Raw genomic sequence first — 17,739 nt, forward strand, 5'->3', positions numbered from 1 at the left:
TGAGGACCCCTCGCTGGCGGAGCCCCTGGTCCCCGACTGCCCCGAGCGCGGCGGGCCCTGGGCGCTGAGGTCACCTTTTCCACTGCCCGGCTGGAGGACGGTTTCCGGGATTTTCGCAGTGGTGGCGGGAGGCCCCCCGTGGGTTCGGGCGTCCGGCTCTGGGGCTGCACCCCGGGGTGGGGGCTTCTCTCTTCTGGGCTTCTGTGTGCTCCCGTGGAAGCGGGACTCTCAGGTGCCCTGTGATCCCTTCTCCAGCTGGCGACGCGGAGGAGGCCTCGCTTTGCGTTTTGTGTGTTTTTCGCCTAAAAGGGGTTTAATCTGCGGGTTTGCTATGGGGGTTCCGCGGCACAGTTAGCGCTCTAGAGAACAAGGGGTCACTTAGGGGAGAGTCGGAACCCGGATCTGCCTCTCGCAGCTCTTTCCCGCAGGGCGCCCCTGCCTCAGCGCTTGCCGCCTTCACCCCACCGGGCGCCCCGCCGCAGGCCTGGCTAGGGGCCCGCAGGAAATAGATGCCTTGGCCGGTGTCCAGGGAGTTGGGGGTGCACCTGTGGGAGAGGGTGGGGGCTGGTGGTGCTCATCTTCTTGCTCCCCCAAATGTAGAATTGGGGTCTTCTTCCCAAAAATGCCCTTCCATCCTCCCCTGATGGAGGGCCTAACTCCGGAAGGCCAGCTGGTGTCAAAATTAGGTTCAGGACAGTGACACCAGGTGGTGCATGGGAGATGGGAGGGGACAGCAAGGCCCCTGGAGCAGGGCCTTCCTAGTGATCCTAGCTCACTTGTCTCCCACTGGACCCACTAGAGCTAGCTCAAGTATGGGGGAGTCTGTCTAAGCCCAAATAAGGAGAGAGGAGGGGATGGAGAGGTGGTTGGGTCCACCTTTGGAGAACCCTCCCCCAGGCTATGCCCCTGGGAAGTGGTGACAGCTGGGAGGAAAGAGGGAGTGTGTGTGTGTGGGGGCGCGGTGCTTGCTAGGCAAAGCTAGAAGTGGGGATGGCAGAGGAAGCGAAGTGGGGAAGAGAAGAGGCCCTGAGAAAGGGTTTGATGCTGTTGTATCCAGGGAGCTGCAGGAAGCCATTCCTGCTCTGAGCTAGACCCTTCCTCTGGTGGCCCCAATTTTCCCCTGAGGAAGGAAGTGGATGGTTCTCTCATCTGGGAGTGAGGTCTACTCTGGCCAGAGGCAAACACTGGCTGGGTGGAAGGTACAGTCCCTGGGGACCAGCAGAGGTGGGCTCAGTCCTAGGTCCCTCCCACCCCCATCCTGCGCTAAGCTGAGCTGCTGCTTCAGTGAAGCTTTCTCAAGAGCCTCAACTCCCAGAATTCGGCCCCAGAGGCCAGAAGCAAACAAGCCACCAAGATCGCCTTCCTTGGCTCCCGAAGAGGACACTGAGAAAGTTTGGTGGCACCGCACTGGAGAGGCAGCCGATCTGTGCCTCCAGTGTGTGCTCCGCCGTCCCAACCATCAGTGGCAAAACAGCTTGGGCTGCCTCCTAAAGCCCCAAAGTTCCTACAGGGTCTGGGGGCAGGAGCCAGTCCCTGGAGCTGGGCAAAGTGCTCAATGTTAGGGAGGGGCAGGGACATAGGGCCCCATCCGGAAATCTTTGTAGGAAAGAGTGGTGGTCATGGTACTGCAGTTTGGCCTGTGGATGGGACTGGGAGGGGTAGGCAGGTGTCCCTTCCCAGCCTCCGAGGACATCTCATCCTGTTTGCTCGGAGGAGCTGGGTTTTATGCCTTCCCAACACACACACACACACACACACACACACACACACACACACACACACACACTTCTATCCTTGTGAGATCTCTTTTTCTCTCCCACAAACTCTCTTCACACACTCCTGGAGTTTGCAGAAGCTTCAGTACTAGTCCAGAGCCCCAGCTTGCTAAGGACTGAAGACAGAAGCCTAGTGCAGGGTCCACCCCACTGTCCAGACCCTCCTAACCAAGACCAGAGGACCTAAGGAAGGTGGGAGCCAGGTCCCCGGGCTCAGAACCCCAGCTCTGCCCACTGCCTACCCGTCAAGCCACCCTGCCCTCCCCCAAGCCTCCAAAGCTAGGGGGGGACAGAGCTGCACTCTCTCCTCACCCCATCCCTTCCTCTAAGCAAGCTGACTTTAGCTAGACCACAGCACCTTGGGGACTGCCAACGAGTTTGGGTTCCTGTATCATTTGCGTTTGCAATTTAAGCAAATTCCTGCTAGAGAATGTTTTCCTCCCAGTGCAGAAATTAGGTGAGCCCGGTAAACTGAGGCAGGGGTGGAGCGGGCTGCACACGTGGACACCTGGGGGCTGCACCCCCACCCGCCTCTGTACCCCCTGCTGGGCGGGCATTCCCTTCGCCCAGGCGGGAGATTTGTGCGCCGCCACCTCTTTCCCAGCTGAGCTGCGCCGCCTTCGCCTCGGGCCGCTCGCCTTTCAGGCTGTCCCCTCTCTTTGCTGTCCCCTCCCTCGGCCTGCCCGCCTCTGTGCCCTCGGGCACGTCACGGCCTGCTGCCTCTCGCACCTCTCTCAGCACCCGTCTGCACGCGGCTTGCGGCGTCCGTACAGCTGCCTCGAACACGCTGTGACCCCTCTCTCACCTCGCTCGCGATCCCTCGGTGTCACGTCTCCCGGGCTCTCTCCCGACCTGTCTGGCTGTCTTTTCCTGGGCTCGCGCGCCGCAGCCTCTCCGGTTCTCGGTCGGCCGGCCACTCTCTCGCAGCCCCCTCCCTCCCTCCATCCCTCCTCCCTCTCTCTCTCGCGGGTTCCTCCCTCCGGCTCGGCCTAGGGGTGGGGGGCGGCGGCGCGGGGCGGGGCGGGCCAGGCGGGGCGGGGCGGTGACGCGGGGCCGGCCGGGCTAGAGGCTCGGCGGAGCGGGGCGGGGACGCAGTCCCGGGTCGGAGCGGCCGAGCCCCGCGCGCGCCCCTCCCGCGCCCTGCGTCTCCGCCCGGCCGGCCGGCGGGGGAGGGGGCATGAGCCGGCGCCCGCGCGCCGCCGGGAGCTGCGGGCCGGCCTAGAGCCCCGCGCGGGCCCCGCGCCCGAGCCGAGCCGCCGCCGAGCCCCGGGCGCCGGGATGCAGCGGCCGGGGGAGTCCGGCGCCGCGCGCTTCGGCCCGCCCGAGGGCTGCGCAGACCACCGGCCGCACCGCTATCGCAGCTTTATGATCGAAGAGATACTGACAGAGCCGCCGGGGCCCAAGGGCGCCGCGCCCGCCGCCGCTGCCGCCGCCGGCGAGCTGCTCAAGTTCGGCGTGCAGGCGCTGCTGGCGGCACGGCCCTTCCACAGTCACCTGGGTACGTGCAGCGGCCGCGGGGCGCGGGTGGCTGGGCGGGAGGGACGTGCCGCGCCGCCAGGAGCCTTAGGATCCCCCCCCTCTGCCCTCCCGCCTGGCGCCGCCCGGGGATGTCTCTCTGGGCGCGCAGTGCCCCCTCCCCCGGGACCCGCTTCTGCGCGCTCCAGCCGGGAAAGAGGGTGCAGGCGACAGCGGCGTGACCAGGCCTCGTGCCGCCCGCAGCCCTGGCCGGCTTAGGGGGGACGGGGGAGTCTCTTCTTCCAGACCGACCTCGGGCTTCCAGTGTGGGGGAGGGCCGCCCTGGGGAACGGGCGGGTATCCTCGATCCTGCTGCACGACCACCCTGTTGACCACAGTGACCTCAGGCCGCAGGCTCCCGGGCTTCGCCATAGACAGCTGGCCAGGAGTGACCTCTGGGGAAGAAGAGGCCCAGGTCTCCGAACGCTGGGTGCTGACACTGGCCTAGGCCAGCCAGAGCCTCCCAGAACCCGGTGCGCCGCTACGGGCGACCGACACAGCTCCAGCTTCAGCGCGACCTGCCCGGGCCTTTCCAGGGGGCAAGAGGCCTGGCCATGAGCGACCGCCCTGTTGGCCCTTCCGCTTCCAGGTCGGCCCGGCCTCCGCAGAAACTCTTTTGCAGACCTCTCCTGCCTCTGTCCGATTGGCCTTCAGTAGAAGGGCCTCTCCAGCAGCGCCCCAACCTCTGCTTACATTGCCCGGGCTCGCTGTCCATCTGATCGGCAGTGGGTTTCTCTCTGCGGAGAAATTTGGCTCACCATACCCTAAGGACCGCTTTACCCCCGTCACCCCTCTCCAAGTTCACAGGCTTCTGCCTCTGGCTCCTGCTGAGGCAGGGCTGGGGTACTCTCCGCAGTGGATGCCTTCCTGGGAGGAAGGGACTCCCAGCCCGGAGCCGCCTTTTTAAGCATATCCAACCCGGTCAGAGCTCGCCCGCTCCGGGCCCGAGGGCCGGTTAGTGTGTTGTGAGCCCGTCTGGGACGCAGCGCCTCAGCACAGTTGCACCCCTGAGCTGTGCTACTAGTAATTCGTTTGAAGCGGGCAAAAATGAAATAGTTTTTAGGACTAACGGAACGTGGAAACGTCTTCACAGGGAAAAGTCTGAACAGACAAAAGAAGAACAACAATTTCCGGGCTCGCGGGGTGCCTTGGAATTTCCGGGAAGCTGCCAGCCGCGCCCCAGACGACGCCCCGCCGCCGCGTGGCTGTCGCGCCAGGGGCAGCAGGGCCAGCGTGCGCGCTTCTTCGTGTTCTTTCCCCGAGCGCAACCCTGTCGAGCGGGTCGCAGCACGCGTCTCCGTTCTAACTCGCTGCGGTTTTTGCTTGCTTTCCCGTTTCCACTGAGGACGCGCTGGCGTCTGCTCGCCTCGCAGCTTCGAATTTGTCCTTGGGGAACTCTGAAATCTGAGGCGGCCAGAGCTTGGGCTCACCTGGGCAGAGCCCCGGGTGGGGCAGGCGGCGTAGAGGAGAGTCGCTCCACCTGGGGCGCAGCTTTTCACTCCCCAGACCCCCGGAGGTTTTGCTCCGGGTGTCGTTGGCCAAGTAGGAGCACCCTAGAGGTGCTTGGAGGCGCGCCCCGGACTTGGAGAAGCGCGGCCCGAACTCACCGGATGCCCTACTCTGTCTCCCTGCAGCGGTGCTGAAGGCGGAACAAGCGGCAGTGTTCAAGTTCCCGCTGGCGCCGCTGGGCTGCTCCGGGCTGGGCTCGGCGCTGCTGGCCGCCGGGCCTGGTTTGCCCGGCGCCGGGGGTGCGCCGCACCTGCCGCTGGAACTGCAGCTCCGCGGAAAGCTAGAGGCGGCCGGGCCAGGGGAGCCGGGCACCAAAGCCAAGAAAGGGCGCCGCAGCCGCACTGTGTTCACCGAGCTGCAGCTGATGGGCCTGGAGAAGCGCTTCGAGAAGCAGAAGTACCTCTCCACACCGGACAGGTAGTGAGGGGCCTAGCTACGCGGGTGGGGATGGCAGATGGAGACCCTGCACTGCTGAGGGTGTGCCCTGCTCTTTTCAGAATAGATCTGGCCGAGTCGCTGGGCCTGAGCCAGTTGCAGGTGAAAACGTGGTACCAGAATCGAAGGATGAAATGGAAGAAGATAGTGAGTGTCCCTGATGGCGGCTCTCCTAGTGTTCCAGGCCACGCAGCTCCTCCATCACTCTTCCCTGCTCCGCGTTAGCCTTCCGACTCCCTCCGTGCTTAGCGCCCACGGAGGCCAAGCCGGCCCCTAGATCCCTGTTGGCATTCTAGCAGAGCCAGCATTCTTTCTTGTCTCTCTGCATTCCCTGGCCTCCTGGCAGCCGTGAGCCACTCCCTTCCTCCACCCCATCTCCTTCCTCCCCCGGTGGGACCTTGGGGGGTGCACTTTCCCCGCCGTGTGTGGCTTTGCTGGACCCTGTGGCTCCAAACCGGCCTCAGGACACCTGGTCTCCGTTGCGCGTCGTGCCTCACCAGAATGGCTGACCCTCTCTCTGGCAGGTGCTACAGGGTGGCGGCCTGGAGTCCCCCACCAAACCCAAGGGACGACCCAAGAAGAACTCGATTCCTACGAGCGAACAGCTCACGGAGCAGGAGCGCGCCAAGGAAGCAGAGAAGCCGGCAGACGCTCCGGGAGAGGCCAGCGACCGGAACCGTGAGGCCTGAGCGTGGCAACGGCTGCGGGGCCTGGGACTCACGCACCGCTCCCGGCCGGGCAGCCCGTGGGAAACCACGAGCTGGTCCTTCTCCGTCCATGCCGTTTGCTTTCTAAACGTTTCCTTATTTCTTTGAAAGAAGACAATTAGGGGCCGAACCAGCAAGGACTCAGACCCTGCAAAGTAACCCCAGGCCCCAGTGTTCTCCTGGAGGCCTGGGAAACTGGCCTCCAGCGCGGTGGCAGCTGCCCGTCGGCTCTGCAGTCCCGCGGCGCCGGGCGTTACACGCGCACTCACGCCCAGCTCCTCGCCCACACCCCCACCCCGCCTCGGACCGGCGCTCCGGGTCTGGGCGCTGCCAGGCACACACCCGCTTCCTCGCGTCGGGGACTCGGCGGCCGGGCGCAGGCCCCCTCGCCGGACACGGCACCAGGACTACTCGGCCTCGAGGCCGGGTCCCCGCAATCGCTGGGGCCCCTACCCACCTCTGGCGAAGACAGTGACTTTTTTTTTTTCCAATAAAATATTTTATGACACAGTGGGGCTTGGTAAAGCGGCTACTAAATCCGCGTGGGGGGTTGGGGGAAGCGGAGAGGTTAAGAAGTGAGCCTACGACCGTTTCTAAAACTCCCTTTTCACTGGCTACCTCGAGTAAGGCGTCGCGGGCTGCACCCTTGCTAGGCTGGGCGGGCAAAGGACTTGGGTGCTTAAGGCACCGCGGGAGGCATTTACATTTTGTGCCTGAAGGGCTAAAACTTTCATCCCAGCGGGGGGGGGGGTACGCGGAAGGCAACAGTCTGGCTGCATCCGGGGCGTCCCAAACAGCAGGAGCCAGTGGTACTCTAGGAAAGCAGTTGGTGACGGGGTCGAAGCGGCCTCAGTTGTGCAGCGTGGTCAGCCTCCTGAGGCCTGGTGTGCCCACTGTGAGGTCTGTGAGATGGCCGGATCCTCCCTGTAGGAGGAGGCCAGCCAGGAAGCCAAGGACACAGGGCTGCCAGTCCACGTGCTGCAGCTTCCCAGAGGTTGCCCATTTTTGTTGTCCTGGAGTAAGAGACACCTGGCCCAGGTGAGCTGTTGCTTGGGCAGCTTGTTACCAGAGGCGCCCCTGCTCACCAACAAGATGACTTTTGGCTCTGCTAGACTGGGCTTGGAGCTCCCACGTGGGGTGCCGTCCTGGCCTTTCCTGCGGGAAGGGTGGGATGGGGAAGAGAGAGGTGGAAGCTTTGCTGGTTAGAGCTCAGAATAATGCAACCTGGCTAGGCAGAGTTCCCAGTGGCCCAGGACAGGAAGCTGGGTGCTTCTAGGCTCCAAACCCAGGGGAGGGTCAGGCACCTCCTCTCTCAGTGGCTGGCTGGTGTTTCTAAAAGCAACTTCATATGGTCCCCAATTAGGGTGACACAGCTTCCTTTCCCCCTATCTCCATCCCCCTGCATTTCTGGCCTGGGGAAGGAAGAGAAAGAAGGGAGGGAGGGAGTGAGGGACGAGAGAGAGAGAGAGAGAGAGAGAGAGAGAGAGAGAGAGAGAGAGAGAGAGAGAAAGCATGAACTTTATGCAGAGCCTCAGTCTTGCCCCATTCCTGGGAAACTAACGTTTGCTAGTTCAGGGCTCTTAATTCAGCCCTGCAAACAGCGCCCAGGCCAGTTCCTTACACCCGGGAGGGCTCTCCCTTCCCAATCCTGGCCACCTGCAAGAAGGATGGAATTGTGAGTTTGTGACTGCATCCGCTAACTCCTTCCAGAACCGGAGTTACCTCTAGGTTGGTTCAACCCAGTAAGTTTTCTGCATCAGGTCACTAGCAGGGCTGCCTTCCCTCCTGTCCTTTCCAAAAAGCAGAAAAGCCCCTTACTTCTTGGTTCTGTCCTTTGGGAGGCCTGGGGGATGAGTCCGTGCTCCTGGGAGGGGAGTGTAGCCGGAAGAGGAGCCCGGAAAGGGTTTTGATCTGGCTGGCAGTAGACCCTGCCAGGTCCACGGCTTTGACTACAGTGGAACAATGCGACCTTAGCCAATTGTTTACCGTGTGTATGTGGGTTATGCTGATGCCGCCCTTACTGGAGCGACTCAGGGGTCTTCCTAGGAAGACCTAAAGTCCTAAAGGGTGAGAGGAGGGAGCATGGGAGAACACCAAGTCAGGTCCCTGCATTGCAGCCACAGTGGGGAATCAGGCGCTGAAACTCCCACACAGAGGTCAGCAGGGGGTGTGAGTGGGGAAGCAGGGCCTCCAACCTAGGGAACTGGATTCTATGGGAGGGGAGGGGTGGGGCTTTTTGTCACAGCCACTGCGGCTGTGCTCCGTCGGAACCGGGGACGCGACCACTGCAACAGCAGACTGGCCCGAGGCGAGGGAGGAGCCGGCTGCGCGGTGGCTGCGGCGCGGCCTCCCGGGGACCCGACAGGAGCTCCGGGCCGCTCCCGGGAGGAGCGAAGGCGCAGAGGTGACGACCACCGGATGGCCGGCCGACCTCGCAGGAGGACCGAAGCCCTCAAAGCCACAACTCCAGGTAAAGGACCTCCTCCTATCCCGCCAAAGAGACGCGGTCTGCCCAGCCGTGCGCCTGGTCGTGGGCTCCCAGGAGAGGCCAGCGTGCCACCCGGCCCAGCGCTGGGGCCCCTTCTGACTGCCAGCACTGACCGCACCCCGAGCTCCAGGCCTGGGGCTTGGGGAAGGGAAAATGCCCTCGCTCAGGTTCCAGCGTCCCCTTTCCCTCCAAGCCGCACAAGTTCCATCTCCTCCCCGAAGGTCCCGGGAAACGAAAGTCGGAGGCGGCGCGCTCGGCCGAAGCTGCGCGCAGCGGAGCCCGGGGACCCGCGGCTCCGGGAAGGGACGGGCTCGGGCGTCTCGCGAGATCGGTGGTCCTGGGGGAGGGGGCGCTCTCGGCCCCGGCGGGACCCTCCGGAAGGGAAGGGTGGGGCACGGAGGGATGGGGATTAGCCCCGAGGCCGCCCTCCCACCAAGCGTGAAGCTTGCGCTCCGTGGGCTGCCTTCTAGGTGGCTGGGAGAGGAAAGAAAGCTTTGGGAGAGCCGGCGGGGAATGGAGGGGTCGCGGCCCTGGTTTGTGGGACCCTGACCCTGACCTTGTCGTGGTCGATCCGGCTGGACTCGCAGAATTCCAAAGGGTAGCGCCAGGGTTTCCGGCGGGCCTCCAGCTAGAAGTCTCGGGACTCGGAGGGGGCCCTACGAAGTTGGGTAGGGGTCCGCGGAGGGCGCCAGCCTCTGGCTGACCACTGGATCCACGCAGTCCTCCCGCACCGCCCAGGCATTGACCGGAATGGAGGCGCCCCTGTAGAGGAGCCCCACTTTCTTTTAAAATAAAGGTTACTCGGGTTTATTCTTTTTCCCTGTCCTGGAAAGTGACTAACGGAAACATGTCAGTCGGGAGAGGAGAAATGCGGACTGTATTCCCCTGCTCTGCTCCTGTAGCCGAGTCTTCCTTCCCGGGTCCGGAACCCGGCCGGCTGGCTGTGAGCGCCACTGCCGAGCGGCCACGCTGGGAACGCCAAGATCGGAACAAAAAGTGGGTGCCTCCTGGCTTTTCCCGACGCCAGCTGCCTCATTTCGTTCCCACACTCCAGGGTCGTTCATAACCCAAGAAGGGATAGCGCAGAAGAGATGGAGTTCAGGCCAACGCGGATCTTGTTCTCACCGTAGCTGCCACGTCCACAGAGGAGCGGTCCCACGGATGTCGGTGCTGGTGCTTCTGTCTCCTCAAGACCTGTCCGGGTCCCGGTTTCCTGGGAAAGCAGCCCCCTCGCCATACCCAGCTAGCTCCGCACTGGGAGCGAAGTTCTCAAACATCGCTGCTCTGGCTCCAGCTGCCCGGAGCTTGGGCAAAGCGGTCTCCCGCTCCAGTGGGCCGTTCTCAGGGCCATCTCTCGTGCTGGGAGCAGTCTCGCTACTCGAGGCTTCCTGTCCCAGGCTGGCCAGTCTCTGCTCTGTCCCTGGAGCCCCTGCAAGGGCAGAGCCTTCTCTCCTGGCCTCCCCAACTCCTTAAGAGGGGGTTGAGGGGCTCACCTAGGTGATTTGGAAAGCTGAAATTATCCTGGTTCTCACATAATGTTACTCTATCCCTTCCACTTTATTCTTTTAAACTTGTTTTTAATAATTTTTGTGATTTATTCTATCTGTTTGAGAGGTAGCGCTTTGCCATCTGCAGGACTTGACCAGGAAGCAAAAACACAATCCTAGGTGGGATTGCAGACCCCTGAGCACTTGAGCCATTAGATACGCCTTCCGGGTGTACATTAGCAGGAAGCTCGAGTGGGAAATGGGGTGAAATTTTAAAAATGTATGTGTGAGATTTTTCATTTCTTTTTTAAAAAACAGATTCATGCTTTATTTATTTGCAAGACAGAGCTGTAGAGAGAGGAGGAGAAACCGACAGAGCTCTTCTATCCTCAGGTTCAGCAGCCAGGGCTGCGCCAGGCAGAAGCCAGGAGCCAGGAGCTTCTTCACAGTCTCCCACGCAATGCAGGGACTCAAACACCTGGACCATCCTCTGCTGCTTTTTCCAGACACAGTAGCAGGGAGCTGGATCAGAGGTGCAGCTGCCAGGACTGGAACAGTGGCATTGCAGGTGCTGGCTTTATCTGCTAGGTAACAGCTCCAGGCACACAGAACAAAGAGTCGAACTTGACACTTGAGTATGGGATGCAGGGGTGTCCTGAGTGGTGCCTCAACTGCTGTACCAAACACTCACCGAGGCCTTAAGTCTGGATGTTTATGGCAATTGAATGTGGAGTGAGGGGTTCCAAGTGCTGGGGGGCAGGTGCCTGTGGAAGAGGTCGTCCGAGGCAGGAATGCACAGCAGTGGCCCCTGCCTCTCCGGCAATCCCTGCTGGCTGGAGCCCAGGGGGAAGGCCCTGGAGGAATCTCCCACACGTTTCGGGAATTCGTGAGGGGTGAACAGCTTATCTGCTCACTGCTGAGACTGCAGCTGCGTAGTGGGAAATCGTAGTAGGCTGAGAGGTAGCTCAGAGCTTGAGGAAGGGAAACTGCAAGGAAATGGTAGAGAAACTCCAACTGATTGGTGTTCTTTGTTTTTGTCAAAATAACGAGGAGTGATTACAAAAAGCCATGTCCTAATGAGCTTCAGCAAGAATTGAGTACCTATTAAACAGAAACTCCCAGTGATGTAGAAGCAGCGCTTCACTGGCAACACGGAACTTTTTTCTGTCTCACTGTCTCAGGCAGGAACTTTGTACCTGTGCTCTGTGTCCTGCGGCCACTACGATGTTTATCACACTTTCCCAGGAGCCCTCCATTCATTTAGCAAGCATTGTGAACCCAGGGACAGCTCAGTGCTCCATGCCCCCTACTCCCATTTTGCAGGTGAATGTAGAGTTCAGAGAAGGCAGCCAACTTCTTGAGGAACACGCAGGTGGCAGCACTCCACTGTCAGTGATCTATGCTAACCCTCACTTGGCAGCTTCAACATCCGGGGTGGGGCGTCCAAAGCCTGGCTCTCCAGGAATGATTGTTACTCACTGAGTACTTACTAAGCACTGAGTACTTATTAAGTACCTGCTAGGGCCCAGTCTGGTTGTTCAGACTCCCAGCCAGCAGCTGTGGATGGGGAGTGGGGCTAAGTGATGTGCAGCGGTGAAGAAGCCACTGCTAACCCCACTGTACAATTTAAAAAAAAGATTTATTTATTTTTATTGGAAAGGCAGATGTACAGACAGGAGGAGAGACAGAGAGGAAGATCTTCCATCCGTTGATTCACTCCCCAAGGGACTGCAACGGTCGGAGCTGAGCTGATCTGAAGCCAGGAGCTTCCTCCACCGGGTCTCCCACGCGGATGCAGGGTCCCAAGGCTTTGGACTGTCCTCTACTCCGTTCCCAGGCCACAAGCAGGGAGCTGGATGGGAAGCGGGGCGTCTGGGATTAGAACGGGTGCCCATATGGGCTCTCTCATGCGTTCAAAGCGAAGATTTTAGCTGCTAGACCACTGCACAGGGCCCCCCACGGTACAATTTCAGGGATGGCATACGTCACATAGAACAAGCAGTAGGTGACAAACTGTGGTGCAGACTTTAGCTAGGGTCGTTGGGAAACGACCCTAAACTAAGACTTGAGTGCCCAGGAGGAAGTGGCAGCGGTACTGCCAAGTGCCCAGTGCCCGAGGCAGCTGCGAAGGAGGTGGGTTTAGTGCTGAGAGGTCGACCGCGCCGCCCGGCCCCGGTCTGCCCGGAGGAGCTCGGAGGAGCCGTCCAGGCTGTAGCCCAGCGGCCCGGGAAGCCATGGAGATGCCTCCCGGCCGCGGCCGCTCAGCCCCTCCGAACTCACATCCGAGCAGTGCTGCCCCAGCACCTCTGCAGCTCCGCCTCCACCAAGCAATTTGCTTTTTCCCCCCTTTCTTTTTCATAAGGATGCAATTTTCTGCGTGCTTTAAGGACATTAGAAGCGCGTTTGACTGACGCGCCATGCGAAACGCATTAGCTGGGCTTGCGCGGCGGCGCTACATACAGCGCATACAGCGAGGGGCAGGTGGAGGCGGAGCAGGCCCTGGGGAGCCAGGCGGGGGCGGGGCGCGGGACACTGAGAGACCGAGAAGTTTTAAGTAGAGAGCCGGTCAGAGAGGGTCAGAGAGGGCTGTGTGTGTGGGTGTGTGTGTGTGCGCGCGCGCGTGCGCCTGCTTGCCAGAGGCAGCGAAGCGAGGGTGTCGGGGTGAAGGGTTCAGGCCAAGGTAGAAGGTGGGAACAGGAAGATGATGAAAGGGGAAAGAGCCACATATAAGCGGTCCCCAGCGCTGCACACTGTGGGCAGAGAAGGGAACCATCAGGTGGCTAGCCGGTTGCCTGGCAAGCAGAGAGTAAATGGCGAGTGATGGGACACCCCCTCTGCTGTTCCTGCAGTGTCTTTCCCAGCCACCCAGCCTCTGACCATACTCTGTCCTGCCCTCCGCAGCTAGCATTTCCCCCTCTGCACCCAGCATGTCCGCTGTGTACCTGGAGCATGTGCACATTGCCATCACAGAGCCAAATTCTGACCTTCCAGGTACTTGCTGCCTGTGGAACCCCTGGGGAGGGAAGGGGCTCTCAGGGCTTGGGGGAGGCTGGCTGAGGGCTCCTTTTGCTACCCACAGGGACTCTCTGTAGGTTGAAGCTGGTCCTAAGGCCACAGAACTTATAGGGAACCATGTGGGCGGGGCATTGTTCCCCCACCTAACTGCCCGTCTGAGACCCAGAGCAGCGGCGCCTCGTGACACATGAAGAGGTGGTGTGTGCTGATGCAGCTGCGGGGACAGGAGCCAGCCCTGCTTCAGCCACCTCCTGTCTTGAGGAGGTGGACCTGTGAGCAGGCACTCTTCCCTCCTGCTTTTCTCAAGGTGTTCCCACCTTTCCTTATGTTGTTGACTCCCAGCCCCGCCCGGGCTTCCTGGCTGGGCTGCCAACACCTGCTTCAGGCCCTTTGTGTGGATTTCCTCTGCTGGGCCCTCCTCCTGCAGACCTGCCCACAGCCAACTCTCACAGCCTACCCAGATGCTGAGGCACTGTCTTCTCTCTGTGCCCCCACCGCACTAAGCTCAGAAACAGCCCCAGTCTGACCCCTCTCTCGCCTTCCCACCATGGGCTCCTCTTTTCTGGTTTTCCTCCTTGTTCGCATGTCTCTCTCCAGGATGAAATCATCATTGCACGTCTCTTTCTCCCTCTAAGACAGTTTGGGCACACCGCGAGCATAAGGAGGAATCCTCATGGAGCATCTCTTGATAAACCTGTGCTATCTATTTCTGTTGAGAATGGCCCCAGGGGTGGCATTTCTGGGTCACAGGATAGGTGTGTGTGGTTCACCTCCCTGGAAATACCCCGACCCCAGCACCCGCGGCAGTATGACTGTTCCCTGAGGGTCGTCCAGTGGCTCTGCAACCTCGTCAGAGGTGTGGAGGGGGTGGTCTCCCCCACCTTTTCTGATGGGCATGGGGTACGAGCTCACTGGGATTTGAGTTTGTACCCTGCATGTTTCCCGCCTATCTGTCTGTAGCCACAGGGCATGCAGTTTGATTCCTAGGGCTTGGACCTCACTTCTGAACATCGCCACCTTGGTTAAGGGGGGGGGGGGTAGGAGTGGGGGTCGGGGTCTGATTCCAAGGATGAGCTGAGCCAGCCTAGTTTGTCATGGGGTCACAGGTGCAGCGTTTCCTAAGGATGCCTTTGGGATCAGAGTTCTGTCTTGGAAGGTGACCCTGTACAGGGTATGGCCGCACTGCAGAGCCTCAAGGAAACATGCTTGTTTCACTGCAGCCCACCCCATCTGGCCAGCCAGGCCCTTGATGCCACCTGCCTGTTCCCTGATGAATTCCTGCTTGCCTTCCAAAGTTAGTTTAGCGATTACCTCCTCCAGGAAGCCCTCCTGGCTTGGCGGAGGCTGGGAGCCTGGGTGAGCAGTGCCTGTGCCTTTCTGTGTATTAGGCACACTGGGCCCAGCATGCGGTTAAGTACTCACTGCGTGCCGCACACCGGGCTCCTGGGAGCTGTCTGGGGGATGTGCTTTATCTCCTTCAGAAAGGACTCCAGAGGAGAGACTCATACACTTTGTGCTTCCTGCTACCAGTTGGCCAACTGTGGGGTGCTTTCCTTAGGAGTAGCCACATGCTATTCTTTGAATTGTTCCCTGTGGTGAGTTACTGATTTATATATATATATATATATCTCCATTTATTTTACTTTTTGAAGATTTATTTATCTATTTGAAGGGCTGAGTGACAGAGATAGGGAGGGAGGCACACACACACACACACACACACACACACACACAGATCTTTTATCTGCTGATTCACTCCCCAAATGGCTACAATGACTGCAATGGCTGGAGCTGGCCCAGGCCAAAGCCAGGAGCCTGGAACTCCATCTAGAACTCCCATGTGGGTGGCAGGGGCCCAAGCGCTTGGGCCATCCTCGGCTGCCTTCCCAGTTAGAAAGGAGCTGGTTCAGAAGTAGAACAGCCAGGACTCTAGCTGGAGTCATAAGGGATGCTGGCACTGTAGGCAGCAGCATAACCCACCACGCCACGATGCTGGCACCTTCTGTTGCTTTTTAAAATAATCACCCTAATTTTCCTTTTCATGATTTTTTTTAATATCTATCTAAGAGAAAACCTACACAGGTCTTATTTTTTTAGAGTGGCTTTAGGGTGGAAGTGACATTGAAGGAGTTGCAATGAGTCTCTGTATGCTTTCTGCCAGCACTTCCCGGAGTCAGTGCTGCCGGGTCTGTGGTTGGGGCTCGTTCATGGTATCGGGCGTGCCTGACTGCACGGGTGTGTGAGGACACGTGTGGCCACACAGACTGGTCTCATGGCCCTAACTGCTGTGCTCCATCTAAGCACATCCCCCTCAGGCCCTGGCTTCCGGTGATCTTTCTCCTGTGTCCACTGTTTTGCATTTTCCATAATGTCATAAAGTTGGAATCTGGCTCCATTCATTTAGTAGTCAAGGTTTCTCCAAGCCTTTTCATGGCTCGATAGTTCATCTGTTCTTAGCACTGATTTACTACCTGGATGTGCCAGTTTGCCTTTTCGCCTGTCACAGGATGCATGCGTTGTTTCTAACTCTGGGATTTTTTTTAAAGGAAAATATTTACTTATTGGGAGCAAAAATTATATAGAGAGACATACAGAAAGAGCTCTTCCCTCTGCTGGTTCACTCCCCAAATGGCTGAGCCCTAGCACTCGGGTCATCTTCTGCTGCTGTCCCAGGTGCATTAGCAAGGAGCTGGAATGAAAATGGAGAAGTTGGGACACGATCCAGTGCTCACATGGGATACTGGCTTTGGAGGCTGTGGCTTACCATCTGCACCACAGTGCTGGCTCCTGGGCTGACACTTTCCCACACTGGTCCCTCTGACTGTAACAGCAGGAAGCTGCCCAGGCACTAAGCACCATGCTGGGTTGCTTCCCAATGCAACCACAACCATTCACTCTGGCCAGTCTCCTTCATCATGCTCCCATGGGACCAAGTCCTGGGCACCTGGAACTGCAGAAGGTTAGTGTCTGGAGGCTAGAAGGCTGGGAGCGAGGTGCCAGCAGTGAGCAGGAAGCTGCCAGGCTCACCTGCAGCTTCCAGGGCTTCCCCGGAGTAAAACCTCCATCAGCCTGACCTCATGCTAACTGAATATGTCTGCACCAACCCTGTTTCCTAATAGGGTCACGTCCTGAGGTCTGGGAGTTAGGGTGCTGGCATGTGAATCAGCCCATCACATGGCTGTGGGAGGTGGTGAGGGCAATGGTTAGCGGTGATGGCTTTAAGGTCAGACAGCACAGTCCTCTTGGGTCTGCCATGCACTGAGCCCTAAATGGGGGTACAAGTCAGAAGTGCATGGCTGAGCTCTGGCCAGGTTTAAGAATGGAGCATGGCCAGCTATCAGAATGGAGCACGGCACACAGCAAGTGCCCGGTAAAACACAGCACTCTGTCATTCTGAGTTTTACATCGTCACTCTGTTCTCTCCAACCTCCCCTGCCCTCCTCTGCCCTCCTCTCACTCTACTCATTGCTTGGCACTTCAAAATGCAAGTCACTGCCAACTGCAAATCAGATTCTGCTGCCACCTTGGAAGCACTGCCACCAGTCACAGGGGCTTGACACTGTGGCACAGTGGCTGTGCTGGCCCCCTGTGGGGGAGTAGCCATACCCCCTGGGACATCGGCCAGTGTGATTCAGAGGCTCACACACACTTGTGCTGCCTGTCCTCTGAGAGTGCTGAGTCTTGGTGCCCAGCCACCATGCTGCCAGGAAGCTCAAACAGCTTCTCGCCCAGCATGGAGCTGAGAACCAAAGTCCCTGACAGGCAGCCAGAGAGACTCCTCTTATTGCCAGCTGTGTGATAACTCTCCCTGCCACCCTGGCCCCTAACCAAGGCAGAGCTGTCAGGTCACTGTACAAGAGTGAAAAAATTGTGCTTTAAGCTATGAGCTCTGGCATGGTTTGTTCCCCGCACTGCAGATGCCAGCAGTGTGCTGATCCACAGCTACACCTGTCAGAGAAGCTGCAGACTGTCATATCCTCTCACACCTTGCACACGCCGTGATGTCACTTTCACCACGATGGGCCAGATTGTGGAAGTGTCAAGCTCTGGAGTCTGGGATTTGGAGACAGGATCTTTACAGAGATGAGCAAGGTTAAATGATGTCACTGAGACAAGCTTTGATCAGATTGGATGAGCATCTGACAAGAAGAGGACACTTCTCCCTGCACACACAGGGAGAAGATGGATACCTAAGAGCCAGGAGATCAGCCTCAGCAGAACTCAGAGCCCCCCAGGACCAGCGGAGGCCTCATGGGTGAGCCACTGCTAAGGACTCTCATGTCCCAGGCTGTAGCGCCCAAGGGTGAGTCCCTGCATGACTGTGGGCTCCAACTTCCTACCGGTGCGTGTGCACCCTCCCACCTTCCCTGAAGTGCCAGCAGCTGGTGTGCTCACGCCTGCTCCACGTGGGCCTGTAGGGCGACAGTCCCAAAGTTGGCTTAACAACACTCCACGTGCAGGAGCAGAGTGGGGGCAGTGGTCAGTGCAGACACAGGCTCCAATCAGCCAGCCCAGATCACCCTCGCCAGAGTCGTCACTTCCTGCCTTTGGAACTCTGAGCAGGGTTTCTTTCTCTGTAAGCACCCCAGCTTTCCTTCCTGTGAGATGAGGCTGAGAGCAAGGGTACCCTAAAAAACTCTTGGAAAAGGGAATTAAGGGAGATGAATATTTTGGTGCCAGGTGATTTTGAAATCCATGCAGAGAGGGTTCTTTAAAAATTTCAATGGGACATGTTCATTACGAAAAAAATCTATGCATGGATTTAAAATGTTTTTGCCCCAAAATAAATTTACCTCTTAATTTCATTT

The 17,739-nt window shown here is 59.1% G+C and overlaps 1 protein-coding gene across 1 annotated transcript; it reads left to right on the top strand.

The window, feature by feature from the left end:
• The first annotated feature begins 2,856 nt into the window (after nucleotides 1-2,856).
• On the top strand, nucleotides 2,857-5,923 carry BARX1 (BARX homeobox 1). The gene is made up of 4 exons (XM_040963624.1): nucleotides 2,857-3,273; nucleotides 4,925-5,216; nucleotides 5,297-5,381; nucleotides 5,759-5,923. Exons 1-4 carry the CDS (start codon nucleotides 3,054-3,056, stop codon nucleotides 5,921-5,923), a joined length of 762 nt encoding a protein of 253 aa, XP_040819558.1. The 5' UTR covers nucleotides 2,857-3,053.
• The last annotated feature ends 11,816 nt before the right edge of the window (nucleotides 5,924-17,739 follow it).

This window comes from Ochotona curzoniae, unplaced genomic scaffold, assembly GCF_017591425.1.
Source record: "Ochotona curzoniae isolate NIBS_2020 unplaced genomic scaffold, NIBS_Ocur_1.0 scaffold_3208, whole genome shotgun sequence".
Lineage (NCBI taxonomy): Eukaryota > Metazoa > Chordata > Mammalia > Lagomorpha > Ochotonidae > Ochotona > Ochotona curzoniae.